The 16336-nt window shown below is 41.2% G+C and overlaps 1 protein-coding gene across 1 annotated transcript; it reads left to right on the top strand.

The window, feature by feature from the left end:
* Positions 1-820: 820 nt before the first annotated feature.
* Positions 821-15817, top strand: LOC120906783 (beta-alanine transporter-like). The gene is made up of 8 exons (XM_040318815.1): positions 821-945; positions 3963-4270; positions 4360-4475; positions 11244-11406; positions 11496-11672; positions 11812-11961; positions 14636-14863; positions 14959-15817. The coding sequence occupies exons 2-8, from the start codon at positions 4038-4040 to the stop codon at positions 15815-15817; spliced, it is 1926 nt and encodes a 641-aa protein (XP_040174749.1). The 5' UTR covers positions 821-945; positions 3963-4037.
* Positions 15818-16336: the final 519 nt, after the last annotated feature.

Here is a 16336-nt window from a genome sequence, read left to right as displayed (position 1 = left end):
GTGGTACAATTGGAGCAATTTATGCTTCAAGTTGAATGCTGGCCACTGGCGAAGATGTACTGTAGTTCAAGTTCATCGCAAACTCAACGGCAGAACAATGACGCACTGGACAGTCAGAATAGCGAAACCTTGAATCTGTTCACAGCCATTGGTAGATGTCAGTGCATAAAGACACTAAACGTCATGTTTGAGTTTCCGTCTGCAGCAATAATCTTCCGGCTTGTGGTCTTGATTGCTCTCTTAAGCCCTTGGAACAAACGTACAGCAACAAAAAAAGCGACGTATAAAACAATTCACCTGCACGGGCTTGTTCACCGGGTTTGGTTTGATAAGGAAGAGTGTCTGATTACAATAAAGTACACATTGTTACACCACCCCAGTGAATGCGTGCCTGTTCCTTATTAGAGTGTGCAATTGCACAAGATCAAAAAGGGATCATTCATCGACATGGAATCTGGCCAGCAGAAATGCGCAATAGGCACCGATCACTCTTTGCGCGACACACTGGTAGACCAAACCAGCCTAGTTGCGTTATCAAGTGCCGGTGCAAACTCACCATGACTGAACAAACTACCAAGAGATGAACCCTACGGTGTACTTACACCACACGAAGCGGACTCGCGCTTAAAATCTTAAATCCAATAAAAGATAATGCTGGATGGACGCATGGATTACGGCGCCGGCGGGTGGACATTGTGTACGGCCACGGCCACTTATCAGTTCGGGCGGCATCTCGCGAGCCGACGGTCGGATTCTGCTCGTCAAGCTCGTCCATCCAGCGACAGCATCCAGACTTCCAGACAGTTTGTGCGAGGTAACGTGAAGTGATTATGGTAGAGCCGAGAGTTTTCCGATCTGTGTTGGCGGAGCCCTGGAGCTCCATTTAGACAGACTGATTGAACAAATTGAAAACCAATTATACGTCAATTAAAGTGCTTTTACCATGTGAGTGGGGTTGGTTTGCGAGTGTGTGTGTGTGGTTTAATGTGTGATCGAAAGGATATCAAAGGTGTGCTCTGGTGGCGGTCAAGTGATTTGGTGCTTTATCTTTTGGGTGGTTAAGCTGAGCGGTCGTTTCAGCTTGATTAGTGGTCTACCGGAGAGATGCATACTTGTCACACCGGAAATGGTCATAAATGAAGTAGAAGTCCGACAACTTTAGGGCCATTTTTTTTTTTGCTTCACAAAAGCGAGGAGGGTTCTAAAAAGGAATAGAAAAGTGGACAGCTGTGCAGGGATGATGGACAAGTTGAGTGTGATAATCGTACATCTGAAGAGCAGCAGTCAAATGAGCGTGACGAGAAAAGCTTCCCTGAAGTGGAATAATTGAGTATGATTAATATCACTGCCTAGAAGAGTAGACTTCATTTTCCTGATAAGTGTTTTGGCAATGGAGAACATCGAACAAGCTCACAGTTTTGCGCAGCTGGTAGTGGAAATAGCTGGAAATCTCGTTTAATTTAATTTACAACTAGATTGTTTCATGAAATGCTGCATTATTCCTGTAATAAATTCATCAAAACGCTCTCCAAATCCAACAAGGAACGAAACGTTTTCAAAATGTGCTAAAATTCAAATCCATACTGCATGGAATTGAATAGTACTCAACGTGCTATAGATTCGTATTATATTCATATACAAAATAGGCAGAAGCATTGAAAATAACCCATGAAACAACCAAGCCAATCGGTGCGTCATGTTCAACTACGTGCTTTAGGAAATGGTACAAAGCACACGCTATCACATTTTGAATTGCTGAAACCCTATTGCTCAAATCTATCTCACTATTGTTGCCGAATAGAAACGTGAATGTGGTTTTCAATTTACAATCAATCCAATTCAAGAGCTTTCATACTTTTCCGCGCAAAACATCGTCAATGCAGCACTTTAAAAGTATGTGCGTTTCACCGACCATTTGGGATTTCAAAACGCCATCATCCTCCCCCAACTCTAACGTTGCTTGTTCTATTGATAATTTCACATAGAATCAACCATTGCTGTCATTGCGCTTATTGCTTACTGTTGCTGAAGCATCTACCCATCGGCAGTAGCAGTCATTTACTCGGGAATATGTTATATTTGTTACTGTACGCTATAAAGCTTTCCATCATGAGAACGATTTTTCTACATCAAAATTAAAATTTTAATCGACAGTGCTACAGTGTTGGGCGGTTAGCGCAAACCAGTCCGCTGTGCTGACGGATGCACGATTACCGGGCACAATCTATTGCCACATCGTGGTTACCGTTCCGTGTATGCCGTTCCAGCCACCGAACCTTTTCGGCATAGGGAAATTAAAATATGAAAATGAAGTCACCCTCACCTGCTTCAGCTGCCGCTCATGCGGGAGAAAAATGTGTCTTCGTTCCGTCGTTCGTTTACTTTTGATACTGGGTGCGGTTTTTTTTTCTGTTTGCCCATATGCTTACACTGACTCGCGACCATCCAACCCAGTAAAGCGTTATTTTTAATTCACTTCCTTTTTTGTGTGTTGCTGGTTCGAGGGAACGGTCCTCGTGCTTATTTGAAAAATGAAAACGACATGCTAGTGACAGCGTGATTGCGAGCAGTACCGCCAGCAGCAGCAACAGCAGTAATAAGGATTACACAGTTTTGCCGTTCGCCGTGGTACAGTGGCTGTTTTGCTTCCGAGTCCGTGTGCAATGGGAATGGCGAAAAAGGTTGTTCGGTTAATTGTTTCGGTCGCAAATACGCATTGCGTACACACGCAATAAAACGGGACTAATTTTGGTCGGAAAAACTGGACTGAGACTGAGGGGCAAAAACGTGTACAGATAATGTAGATAGGTGGGATGTATTAAACCTGCGAGTTAAAAGGCGCACACGCTTTTGAATATGTGTGGTTAAAAAAATGGTAACTGGCTAGTATAGGGAAGATACATTCTCATTTATTACATATTTGATATTTTGTACAGCGTTTGGAAGATTTATTGAAAGGGTTATTAAAATAGTTTCAAATGAAAGGAATGTTACTTTATTGCCTTTCAAATATTAATCTCTAATGATGATTGTAAGGAGTAATGAAACTTCTTTGTAACAGCTGCTTTGGATTAGTATTGTAAGATAACTTTATACGTGTACATTTTGTATGATAATTTATTGTACTGTATTGTATTGTATGGTATTATATATTGTATAATTTATTTCTCCTTTTAAATATGCTTAAATTGTTTTGATTAATTAATTAACACTTAAAAAACGATAACATAGTTTTATTTTACTTTCATGTTTTTGTTAGCAGTTTTATAAAACTCTTATTACAGTGCTTCTTTACTCATCAATACCAAACTATAATCACAAACGTGATCAATCAATAAAATACTTTCAATTTGATTATAAATATTTAATAAAAGAGTTGATTAACATTTAAACCTCTAAATTAAACAAAAAAATATAAGAATATTTATTTTGAATGAGCATTTGAATCTCTGGTAGATCTATTACCTACAAATGGCTCCCAAAAATAGTACAACTTCATGAACTACTTATTTGTATGCCTTATTTTCACTCTTCAAACTGCTACAGCTGCTCTTCAGTACAACAGCATATTCGAACTATCGTTATAGGCTCAATAGTTAAGCCATATATAATTATGAATTTCCCGATCGAATTTTCTAATACGAGGAAACCATTGGACTTTTGATCAAGCCACGTCCTAGAGGGCGGAGCTTCTATTATAAGATAGAGCAATAAATCAATCAATAACATATAATAGAAAGCTTCCAACAAACAAATAAAAAAGAGACTTTAGTTATTGTAATTTCAATATAATTGTTTGCCATGTTATGAGATAATTCCTGAAAGAGATTCTCCAATGTCATGCTGTTGTAGAAAAGTAGAGTGTGTGTCTTAGTTTACAAGCAATGATATGATCTTCTCCCCTGGCCTACTATTTCAAACATTTGATTTTAATTGTTTATACCAATAATCTTATTTCACAGCATTTGCCGCGTATACACAGTACGAACTCCAGTGTAAAACACTTCGCCTTGGGAGATTAAAGAAAGACCACCAGAATGGATACGCCCGACGACAGCTACGACGAAATCATGGCGCAGGCCGGTAACGATGGCAAGTTTCAGAGGCGCTACAATCTGCTCTTCAACTTCGGTGCCATCTGCTTTGCCTCCATGTCGTACATGAGCATAATCCTGGCGCTCAACAAGCCGCCCCACAACTGCTTCGTGCCGGGCATGGAGCAGTACAACATCACCGATGCAAATCTCTGGAAAAACCTCACGTTACCCAGGTAAGGGAGCGGCTGGATTTTCGCCGTTTCATGACCACACTGAATGTGAGCAGATTTTTGACGATTTGTTTACGCCTTTCATCACACAGAGAGACGGATAACCGGGGCCAACTAGGGTACAGCAAGTGTCAGATGTACAACATCACCGAGCAGCATCTGCAGCGTCACTACTCGGAATGGAGCTTTGCAAGCAGCGACATCATCGGTGAGTGTGTAAACTACAGAACAGATTACAGAACCGAGGGCTTAGGATTGGAAGCTACTTTCGTTTTATTTTTCCCTTTTTTTATCACAATCCTCATTTACATAAATAGCTCAAACCTTCAAGTGGTCGTTTTAAGTCTGAAAGATTGGTTACGATTTTTCGCAACCCTGCCCGGGGAGGGCTTTGTCGAACGAAGGCCAGTGGAAGTAGCAATCGTTATTTTGATTTCGAAATCATATCAAAATGTGATCGCATACCATCTCGTTTACCTTCTCGTCCTCCCCTCTCACGATCGATCATTAGAATAGTAATCTTGGTAACGAAATCCAACAAAAGGCCATCCCACATACCATTTCAACGGCCGTAGCCCTGTAAGGGCCTGTGTGGCAACCCTTCGTGGTTACTTTGCTTTCTTTTTGCTATTGGTTAACCTCTGTGAGGCAAAATTCTTCAAGGGATTCGTTTGCTCAATTTAAAGAGGATTACTTGTGGGTGAACCGAACTATACAACTATACAGCGCTCGAAACGCCCAAGGAAGTCGGGTGGTTTAGTAAGCAAAATGGAAGCATTTGCGGAACGTTAAGAGGAAAAAATCGTATACCAATTGGCCGAAGGAAGAGCATGGAAAGGCAGGAAAAAATACGATACCGTTACAATAGTCCTTCAAGCCACGTGAGTACCCTCTCCCAAGAGCGGAACCCTGAGAAGGTGCTTGTGGGAAAGATTATTCGAATCGGACGCGTGTTAAACGGTTAAAAAGGCTACAGTACCATAGCCTCCAGCCAAACCTTCCTGCCGCGTACATCCAACTACGGGAGAATTGCGTAGGCAAAATGGCAAATCGTGAAGAAGGTTTAATCTTGTGGAAAACTATTTTGCTTATCCCTATCCCCGGTTCAAGCGCGCGTGGCACTATTCTGCATGGGGCGGATTTTGCGGAGACGTTCCAGCAAAGCGACATTGAGCCAATGCTGCGGTCATAGAATGCGGAAGAAAGAAGGAAATATGTAACCGAAGGAAGAAAAAACACAGTTCCGCAACGAAACGATGATCATCGTAGTCGTTGTCGGTTTTCCTTTCTTTCTCTTGGGAATTTTATGTGAATAGAAAACATATCCTTTTACAGTGCATTTCCGACATCATTGTAATGGTCATTTATGGACGGCTTAGGTTAATGGAATGTGCTGTTTTCCTCTTTCGTTTGTGTCGTTCCATTTCGGGCTCATTCCATAAGGAACTCGTCCATCGTCCAGATGGTGGCTCAAATGGTATTCAAAGAAATAGTGACCCTTTTTGAATGAATTTTCCACCGCAGCAAGAAAAAAACCCACCACAACCACCGATTGAGTCCCATTCGATGATGAAGAGAATTGCTTTGATGTGAACCGGTGGATCAAAGCTGACCGCAGGCAAAGCCAACCCAGCACGAAGCTTTTGAGCGAAAATGGCTTAAAATTATTTTATTTTATTTTATTTCAATGTGTTTTTGTGCAACATTCTCCAGGGCCCAAATCTCAGAAGATTACTTCGGTGTGCGGTTGTGATTTAAACGCTGCAACTTGGGTAGATACATAACCCATCCCGCGGAAGTCTGTAGAAGCAACATTACTCCGCCCGGAAGATTATGGGGTAAAGTTACATTCGTTTTTTTTAATCTCGACTGAACACTTTGTGTGCTTTTCAAAATCAGATTGAAGCAAAAGCTGTATAAGACGATTACACTAACGTGGTAAAAACGATTAATACTTTCCCTGCTTCTTAGAAAGGGGCTGGGAGAAAAACTATCACATAACAGTAGCACGAGCACTGCGACAAACTCCGTTACCGTTGAGCGTGTCAAGAAGTTTTGCAAACAGTTTTTACTTCTTCTCCAAAACCAAACATTCTACCCATTGGGGACGGCTCTGGGATGAGGAAATTATTGAATGTGAAATGTGTCGAAGGGTATGCTTTTCCTGCGCGTGCAATAAAAAATATGCATGAGGCAACACACAAGTTACACCAAACATTCAAAAACACACACACACACAAATCACGAGATCGAGAGTGAGAGAAACTTTTACTTTTCTTATCCAGTACAATCAGAAGGCTTTTGGAGATATTTGTAGTATGGTGAAATGAATAATGTAGACTCGTTTTTAGGATGATATCATTACAGCTTTAGGGCAAACAAAGAAAAGTGGCATTGCTTGCGGATAAAAGATACAGATTCAAGAAAAGATGAAACACAAATCAAAGTTTTCAACCATCTCATAATATCAGATGCATTTTGTGTAACAAATTAAATAGTGCAGTGTTACAATTATCCTATTTTCAACATTCGAAAGCATTGTCTTTTCTCTAAAATTTTAATTCAAGTTTAAACAAATGGCTCGAACAATGTTTTATTATTTCTCGAAGACTCGACAAATATGTGCATCGTTCTGCATAGTTTGTTAAGGTCGATGCTTCACAGAAGACGGAGCACAGGAAAAAGCTTAAAAATAAACGATCAAACTTTGCTGAGGTTGTTGTACCCTTTCTCCCCCTGTAAAAGATTGCAACCAACAATAGCATGCGCATGTAATGCCCAACCTCTCCACTTATTGTAGTTTGCATAAGACGAACACATTAAAAAAAAACTCCAAGCGAAAAAGTAACAACAAGGTAACAAACAATGCAAAAGCGCGACCTTAAGCGGTTTAAGCAATAATGCCCACGGTACACCCCACGAAACTCAAAGAACGTCATAGAACGAAGTGCAAAAAAAGGGTTTCTCCATGCTTGTTTTACCCTCCCAGTGCAAGTTCTTAAATTGTTCTGAAATAATCAGAGTGTTGCCCATGGCAGGACATCAATTGTGAAATGATAACGAGGGAAGACAACGTATTCTGCATCGTTTGGTGTTGGCTGCACTACTTGTTTCCCAAAATGGTTTCCCTTTTTAGCAGAAGACACGGCTTGAAGACAGACATTCTTTGCATAATCCATAACGGAGCTCAAACGATCGTACATACAGCAATCGATGCATGGGAAAACCCCGCACGAAAGCTCACGGTCGGTACGAGTGGAGGGAAAGAAAGAAACATCTCGAGTGACTCGAGTACTGTTGAAAGTAAGTTTGCGTAAGCAAGAAGGATTTTCGCTTGTTCGCGGGTCTGTGTCGAAGGACGGTTTCACGTTCCATTAGTACAAGCCGGTTGGTGTGCGGAGAGAAATAGAGGAGTAACATGTAATGAAAATATTTGTTTAATATCATTTGTCTATTTATAACGCAGCACATGCCGTTTTCGTTACCAGTTGTTGTCCGTTTCGGTTCTTATCTATGCATATGATTGGTTGATGTAAGTTTCAAAAAATATGCTTGACTTGTACGAAATTATTATCTAATTATTTAATGCATCAATAGTTCAATTTTCGGTATAAAGAATTCATGGATATATTGAAGTTACTACCCAAACTGTATAAGTTTTTTCCCAAATAATTCCCAAATAAGTACTTGTACTAATGTAACATACTACAGCAATGGAAACTTTTACATAACTGTTGGAATGAAATGAAACACAAAAGATCGGAATGTAAAATATCATAAAAAGTTAAACACCCCCAATCCACCTTGCAGATGCTTCAAGAGGGAAAAAAATGCCTTCACTTCTCAGATCAAGGCAACAGAGAACGAAATATAAATGAACGTAAACTTGATGTTGAATCGCAGATTCCTTGCTCAACTCTAGACAGCCTCTTTGTTGTCTGAGAACCGTTACACAAGGACCAACGAATCTGGTGGTATCCATTCTTTTTTTTTTAAGTATTGTAAACTTTTCACTCTGCTTGCCTTTAAAAAGGAAAAAAACGCCAACGTGCTTGCACTCGAACCGAGACGCATGGCATGTGTTTTTTGTGTGTGTTTTTTTGGCCTTCACCGAGGCAAAGATGTTGCTAAATTTAGTGTTTCGCTCCGACTTGTATACAGCTTGCACGAAAGAAAAACCTCTAGCAGCTTCGAAATTTCCGTTTGTGTTTTTCTGTGTGCCTGTGTGTGAGCAAAATCAGAAAACCAACGAACCGGACTGCAGCGGATCCAGAAGCACACCAATCGAGAGGTACTATTCTGCTAGTAGTTCACAGCGCACCTAATGCAGTCGCGGAAAGGAAATTACGATGGGATTTATTTTACAACAGTACTATATCCCCATGCAGGCAGATTAAAGTGTGTAAATTCATTCACTTAACATGCACGGGCTGAATCGCACAAAACGGTGAATGTTTCCATGGTAGATAGGTAGTTGTAAAGTAACTTCGTGGGTAGTGTAATTCAATATATGTGTGTTGACACATTCATACATTCGAATGAAAAGGAAATTAGAATTATTTTTATACATGTTCAATGGAATTTTTGTGATACAACAATTAATGTTTAAACAATTAATGGATTTTTTGCAATAATTTACTGTAAAAAGTGTGGGATTAGCAAATTGCACAGAAATTTTAGAAACATTACACAAGCACTGCCTTCTATAACATTGTCAATTTTTTTTAAAGAATTACGATACACAACACGTGGGAATGATTATACAATTGTGCTGACTTCCTTCACGTTGCAGTTTGTTTTGAAAAACAAAGCGATGTTAAATCAATTTGGAAGCAATGTCTCAAGTCAACCAAACAAGTCTCTAACATGCTTTTATAATACCGATTTCTTTTCCGTTCGTGTAGAGTGATTTTGTTTGACGATTTCCCATTTGAATCAGATGATCAATTTAATTTACCGCTCTTGATTTCGTATGCAATCAATTTAATAATAAGCAATTTCCTCTTCTGATGGTTTGATCAGTGGCGGATTTAGGAGGTGGGGGCGGTGCTATAAGCAGTAAAAGAAATGAAGGTCTTTTTGAAGGTTTGACCCCTTCATCCATGGGGCCCCTATCGAGCAAAGAGACCCTCGATGAAACTACTCATTGCACTGTTATATATGCTGTTGTATATTGGATGGATGTTGTCAATAGCGAAAATGTGTCATAGCCTATGTTAGCCCTTTGGGTCCTTAAAAATAACCAGCCATACCCATACCCAAGAGTATGGAGCTTTGAAGTGAAGTTTATGTAGTTCATTTATTGCGATTTGATTATTTATATTTATTAGATTTATTTATTGCGATTAGATTATTTCTAACATAAACAGACTAAACAAATAAGGTTTTTTAAAGAAATGACTTAGAAAGAAACAATAAAAAAATACTTTGTTAATAGCTAGCAAATCCCTGTATCCGTCATTTCACTTACGGATAATTTGCTGATATTTTTGATAGCTTTGGTTTTCTTTACATTTTAAAAGAAATATTAAATTTTAGTTAGAATTATACTGGTCCTGATAAATTCGGCCAGGAGACATATGAAGTACAGCGACAAAGAAGAAAGGAATTAAAGAAAAGGGAGGAGAGAAACAGAGACATGGAAGGAACGAACAATGTTAAAGCAATCCTCAACCAATCGATTAATAAATAATCATAAAAATTCATTCGAAAGACACGAGATAAAATCCCTTCAGAAGGCTCATGAACTGTTTAATACTGTTATAAGTGATTTTTTATAACATCGTATTTACATCATTATTGTTGGTGTCGTTACAAGCAAAACCTACTGGAAGTTATTCGAATCAATCGAAATTAGGCTTTTCACTACTCCGGTTTTTGACATGCTATACCTCCAAGTGATTGGCTGTCCTCTCATTTGCCAGCCATTTTCCGCTTCTAGTCCCATTCTTCTTGTATCACACTTCTTTACATTTGGAAGTAAAAACACAACACTTTTCGACATTCCGTTCGAAGAATTTCACATTTCAACGCGTGCCAAACGTGTCGAGAGCAAATAGAATCCCCAACACATGCGTTTGGCCAAACAGTAGCTTTCTTTGAAAGATGATATTATTCTATCACTTACGGTAAAATCGTTTCCCAAAAGCTACCCCCACTCATCGGCGAGGCTTCAGTCCGCCACAGCCACGGCAAACGCTAAACGGCATCGTTTTGGCAAGTGAAATTCCCGGATTTAATAGCCAGAAAATTTCCATTTTCTCAAAAGACACTCTCAATGTTCAATAAACTCGCGCTGGGCGGTGGCAACGTTTTTCTAGCTGTTTTTTCTACTTTCCATTCTTTTCTGGGCTTTTTATGATATGAAAGCGCTGCAATGCTGGTTGCGTGAATTTAGTCGATCATCAGCGGAACTGGCAGTGAACGGTGAAATTAGCGTTTTGTGTGGGCAGGAAACAGCCGCGGTGTAATCGATTGGAAAATGCCGGTCTATGTGTACGCACAGCCTGTGCAGGGTAAAGCAGGGGATACAAGTTGTTAAAGAAGTGTTTTTTTTTTGCTCATGCCTGTACAGGTTTTGTTGGATGAATATGTTTAAAAATACTTTTATACCTTCGAGTGTAAGTACATTGAGTGGAATAGCTTCTTGATTGTAACGTACAATCACTGCTAAATCCTCTATAAAAATCCATGAAAACAGCACGATAAAACGAAAATTGCTTTATAATTTTGTTGAAGTATCTTTATGAACTAAAAGAGTTCATAATTCGTACTCATAATTTATACATCGAATGAAGTATGATAATATTTTGTATAAACTGAAAGTGAAGTACTAAATTGTTCATTGTTTCCATTAAAACATTCAACTGTCAGAAAACGTTCGCCAACCCTTTGGCGATGCACGCGACACCAAATTCACCAACCCTTTTAATTTCTCTGTCGCTTTTTCATCGATGCACCTATCACACAATTACAGACTGCGCCTATGGCTACGAGTACGATCGAACGTACTACGACCGGACGCCCATCACCGAGTACGATTGGATCTGCGACAAGGGCTTCCGGGAGACGAACATTTTCATCTACAACCGATTGGGCGAACTTTTCGGCACAGTCATCTTTGGCCATCTCGGCGACACGTAAGCACACCACCCGCTGCCGCCGTCCCCTGCGCAGTTTGTCAGTTGATACAGCTAACGATTTCCCCCATTCTCCCCTGTTCACCCAGATTAGGCCGCCGGCCGGTGTTCTACCTGAGCATACTGATCATTACGGTTGGCCGGCTGGTTTCGATGTTTACCGCCGCCTACTACGTCGTGTTTTGCATCGCGGCCGTCGTCGGCAGCCTGACGGCACACTCCATCTTCCAGGCACCTTTGATCATCGCCATGGAGATATCGAAGAGGTAACGGCCGCACCCCACGGCAATTGACAAACAGTGGCGCCCCGATCGGGCGCCCGCAGTGGACACCGACAAATTGAACACCCGACACCGTTGAAATGAGGATTTACCGCTTTTTTGTGTTGTTTTGCATGGTTTGCAGTGAACGACGCGGCCACATTTCGATGATGCAGTGCATCGGCTGGACGACCGGGCTGTGCATTCTGCCGATGGTGTTCTGGGCCACCAAGGACTGGTTCTGGGCGCTGCTGATTGTAACGATGCCGATCGTGCTGTTCATGTTCATACCGAGGTAAGTCGCAGGTTCGCTCACAGTCGGCCGGTGTGCCATAGAGCTACCCCAACTACCGCTGGAGCGGTGCAATCATCTCTTCCCGTGCCCAAACCTACTATCTGCACTTTGTCCGAAAGTGTGTCAAACGCATGTCATCGGCTAAGTTCATTTAAGCGTAATTCTGCGAAGAAATTTACTCTTTTTTGCATGAACCAGTTGGACATTTTTTGCTTCTGCTGCGGGCAATCAGTGCACTGCAGTTTGCCGAACTTCGGAAGACGGTTGTTTAGTGGTGGGGTTTGCAACGGTCCTGCGTCATACTATTTGTAAAAGCACCGTTTTATGCAACTCGCTTGTGAATACCAGTTCCTGCAGCGCTTTATCCTCTCCGGAATATATGACAAAAAATATCAGGGAAATGCATTCTTTGCTCCACCGGAAGCAGCCGTGCATAGTTCCGTTTCGGTTCCGGGAGGGAACTAGGCAACTAAGGTTGGATGCTTCAAGCAAGGGGAAAGCATTCCATCAACGTAACTTTTTCCCGAAAGCGCTTGTTTCGTTCGCAAATGTGTATATGCCAGCCGGCGCCAGAAGGCATCTTGATCGAAAATGCAACAATGTTGTCGCGCACGGTGCAGGGAAATAAAACTTTTTAATTTGTGCTCGTGCATGCACGATGCAAAGCACCAGGCGCCCAGACTTGCCGCCCGTTAACTTGTTGGCACACACAGCACCGTGAGTGAAAACAGCTGGCCCGAGTGAACCGTTTATGAGCAGTGGCTGCGATGAAATGGCGCTTTAAAGTTGTGGTGTTTGACAGGATGGGTGGTGATGCAGATAACTTTTAATGTTGTTTTTTTTTCAAACGTTTGTATTTCCTTGTTTCGCAGAAAAACGAGCATTACAAGCTGGGGGGGGGAATCATGTTTGAACACAATAACACAAATAGCGAGTTAAGTTGTACATTAAATCGTTTATCACTCAACTGTTGACTCTGTCAAAATGGTGATCATGAAAACGAATTGCTTTTCCATATAAATTCTGTTGTGCTATACAAACAAAACAAAACTACCTATTTGGTGAAAATGAGTTGAATTATGTTTCCCAGAAACACGAATATTGAATGCTTCCTATTTGTCTGTGTAATAAGTCGGCTTTTGACTTCGTGATTTTGGAAACGACATACTTATAAAATACATGCATATTATGCCCTGTGGACATTTCCGTTTTATTCTGCAGATACATTTCAGGCAGCAATGCAGCGTTTTTATAGTATTTATCCTTGAATTTGTTTATACATGTTTCATATTTTAATGACGGATTGTCAAAATTATGCTTTATAGACTAGCATTGGAGAGACAGTAACTTTTTTTTCTTCTCAATATTGTGGAATATATACCTGTTGCGACGTTAACAACAGGCTCTTTCTTTCACCCGATAGTTTATTGAACGTTGTTAAAGCGGTCTTGATTTTACTTATTTCATTTCGACAACGAAAAATCACTCGTTCGTCTCCGCGTTCAGTGAAAGAGTGTCCCATAAGGTTACCTTTACCTTATCCACGTTCGGGAGATTGCGGGTATTCGGGAGTAAATGACCCGATCAATCCGTGACGCTTCTCACACTACACCATATCTGTAGAGTCGTTTGCAGCTTTACGATAAAGGCCGCACTACACGTACTAATCGAACGTTAATTTTACTTAACAATCCACTTAGGACCTATCCATTTTTTGGCTGGCAATACTCATTCGGACGACGTAAACCCTCAATTGAGCACTATCATTTCTATTCGAAACTTGTGACGTATGAATCGGACATAGTGAAGAATGAAAGCAGCCTAAAACATGTTTAGTAGAAAAAATCTTAATCGAAAAAATCTTATTCGCAAAATTTTGGTCACAAAATTGAACAATTTTAATTAATTTAACTTAAATTAACTTAACTTCAAAATATTAATCAGTTAGATCGGTATAGATCAGTCAAACTACACGCAAAAAGCATTATTTTACATCTAGCAAACTAGAAAATTCAGATTTCATACTTCACAAGGCCCGAATAGAAATAATAGTCTCCAATTGAGGGTTTACTTCGCCCGAATGAGTATTTAGGGCGACTGATAACGCTTTATGATGCCGAATTGGCTAGGTAAATCCTGTAAATAAAAAAAAGATTTTACAGTGCCCTATGGAGTTCCGCCCATAATCAACGGAATCCAACAGTTTATTCATAAATTGTTGATATAAACACAATCTTTTAAACGATGATCAACCAGAATTTGAAGCTTTCGTGCAATTGTTATTGGATGAAATGTTGTTTCTGTTTGGCTTTAAAAACAAAATATCCCTTTGTAAAAAAACTTATATAGATCTCTAATCAAACGATATGCATGTGGTAGTGAAATTCTGAGGTTCGAAAACGATGTATGAAGATGATTCAACTACAATTTAATAATAGTCAGTTTACATTTACATTGCGTATCCCGAAGACCTATAACTAGTGACTATATTGGAATAAATTATTCCAAAAATAATTTCTATTGTCATAGGATTAAAATTACGACTCATCGTAGAAGACGCCCTGATAGGATACAATCTTATTTCAAATATTTTATCAAATTCCGTAAAACCTAAAATAACCAACCCCATCTTACAATACTTACCAGACATGTCCATCCTTGCTCATCTCAACAGCTACACAATAGAGTCACCCCGATGGCTTGCAACACGCGGAAACTACCGCGAGGCAATGGTGCAGTTCCGCAAAATTGCAACCATCAACGGCATCCGGGAGCTGGCGTTCGATGAGCGTGTGCTGGAAAAGCGTCTAGCCAACCATCGAACCGACAAGGTGTACGGACTCGCCTCCCTGTTCAACGGCTGGCGGATGGCGAAAAACACGATGCTAGTTATCCTGTGCTGGTAATACGCCTCTACCGACCAAACGTGTCGCTCCATACGCGTTCGATGTTCTTCTAAATGCCACTCTCTACATCTCTCTCTCTCTCTTCCTTCAGGACGGTGTGCAGTGTGACGTACTTTACGCTGGTGCTGCTGAGCTCACGCATGGATGGCAACCCGTTCCTTAACTTCATGTACCAGGGGCTGATCGAGGTGCCGGCAGCCTTTGCGGGACAGCGTGCGGCCGACCGCTTTGGACGGCGAGCAACGAACGCGATGGCTCTGTGCTGTGCCACCGCGGTCTGTCTCGTACTGGTGCTGATTGTGCGCGATCCGGCCAACGAAATGGCAGCCACGGTACTCACCACGTTCGTCAAGTTTTGCATCAGCATCACATTCTTCGGCGTTAACCTGCAGTCGATCGAGATCTATCCGACCTGTCTGCGGCAAACGGGCATGGCGGTCGGTACGATCGCGGCCACCATCTTTGGCATCGTTGGCCCGTACGTGGTTCACCTCGGCACCGAGTACGACGTGCGCTACCCGTTCCTGGTGATGGGACTTTCGTCCGCCGTCGGCATACTGGCGGCCCTCTTCCTGCCGGAAACGCTGCACCAATCGCTACCGAACACGATCGAGGAGGCGCAAAAGTTTGGCAAAAATCAACGCTTCTGGTCGCTACCGAAAGCACCGCAGGTTACTCGGGAGGCGGATAGTAACACCGACAAGCGGCACGACGGTTCCGATGCAAAGCCGGAGGAATCGATTCGGCTGACAGTACCCGTCGAAGGGGGGGGAGGCTGTTGGAAGAAAATAAAAACACGCGCACCCGGAGTTTGTTCCACTTTCAGCGAGCTAAATCAATCAGAATGTGCGTTTTCTTTCCTTCGTTACTTCATCACAACACCACCGAATGTAATTGATTTTATATTTTGTATTTCCTTCACTTTTCAACCATTTCTTCGCAACGCATGATCGTTGTTGGCGCCGTGCTTCTAGCTAGAGCTTTTCATTCCATTGCCCTGCTGGCACTATCCACAATATTTGTCTCCCCATCATAGAGCAGTTAATTTATTTTGCTAATATAATTTGATTCCTCGGTTCTATCCATAAATATCTGTATAAGATGCTCTTGTCCTAGCTTTCGCTTCCTCATGTACTGATTGAATTCTCAAACTCTCATCTCACCTCGTTCGTCGTCCTGCTTCAGTCAGCCAACAACACACGCAGACAGTGAATAGGAGAGAACAAGCTTATTGCGTGTTTGGGTCAATTGAAATGAAAAGAATTGCTTACTATTTCATTTATTCCAAGCTCACACCGCACAACCTCAATGGCAGCCACACATCGTAACCGTTTTTGCTTTCTTTCTCATAAGTCGGCTTTTGACTTCGTGATTTTGGAAACGACATACTTATAAAATACATGCATATTATGCCCTGTGGACATTTCCGTTTTATTCTGCAGATACATTTCAGGCAGCAATGCAGCGTT

The sequence above is a fragment of the Anopheles arabiensis genome, chromosome 2 (genome assembly GCF_016920715.1).
Source record: "Anopheles arabiensis isolate DONGOLA chromosome 2, AaraD3, whole genome shotgun sequence".
In the NCBI taxonomy this organism is placed as follows: domain Eukaryota; kingdom Metazoa; phylum Arthropoda; class Insecta; order Diptera; family Culicidae; genus Anopheles; species Anopheles arabiensis.
Note: the sequence above shows the minus strand (reverse complement) of the source record. Positions and strands in the feature narration are given on the sequence as shown.

Bases quoted from the DNA above. Each gene is read 5' to 3' on its own strand.
- LOC120906783 (XM_040318815.1), top strand. From the start codon at position 4,038: ATGGATACGCCCGACGACAGCTACGACGAAATCATGGCGCAGGCCGGT. The intron at 4,476-11,243 runs GTGAGTGTGTAA...ACACAATTACAG, and splicing joins TGCAAGCAGCGACATCATCG to ACTGCGCCTATGGCTACGAG. The intron at 11,407-11,495 runs GTAAGCACACCA...CTGTTCACCCAG, and splicing joins TTTGGCCATCTCGGCGACAC to ATTAGGCCGCCGGCCGGTGT.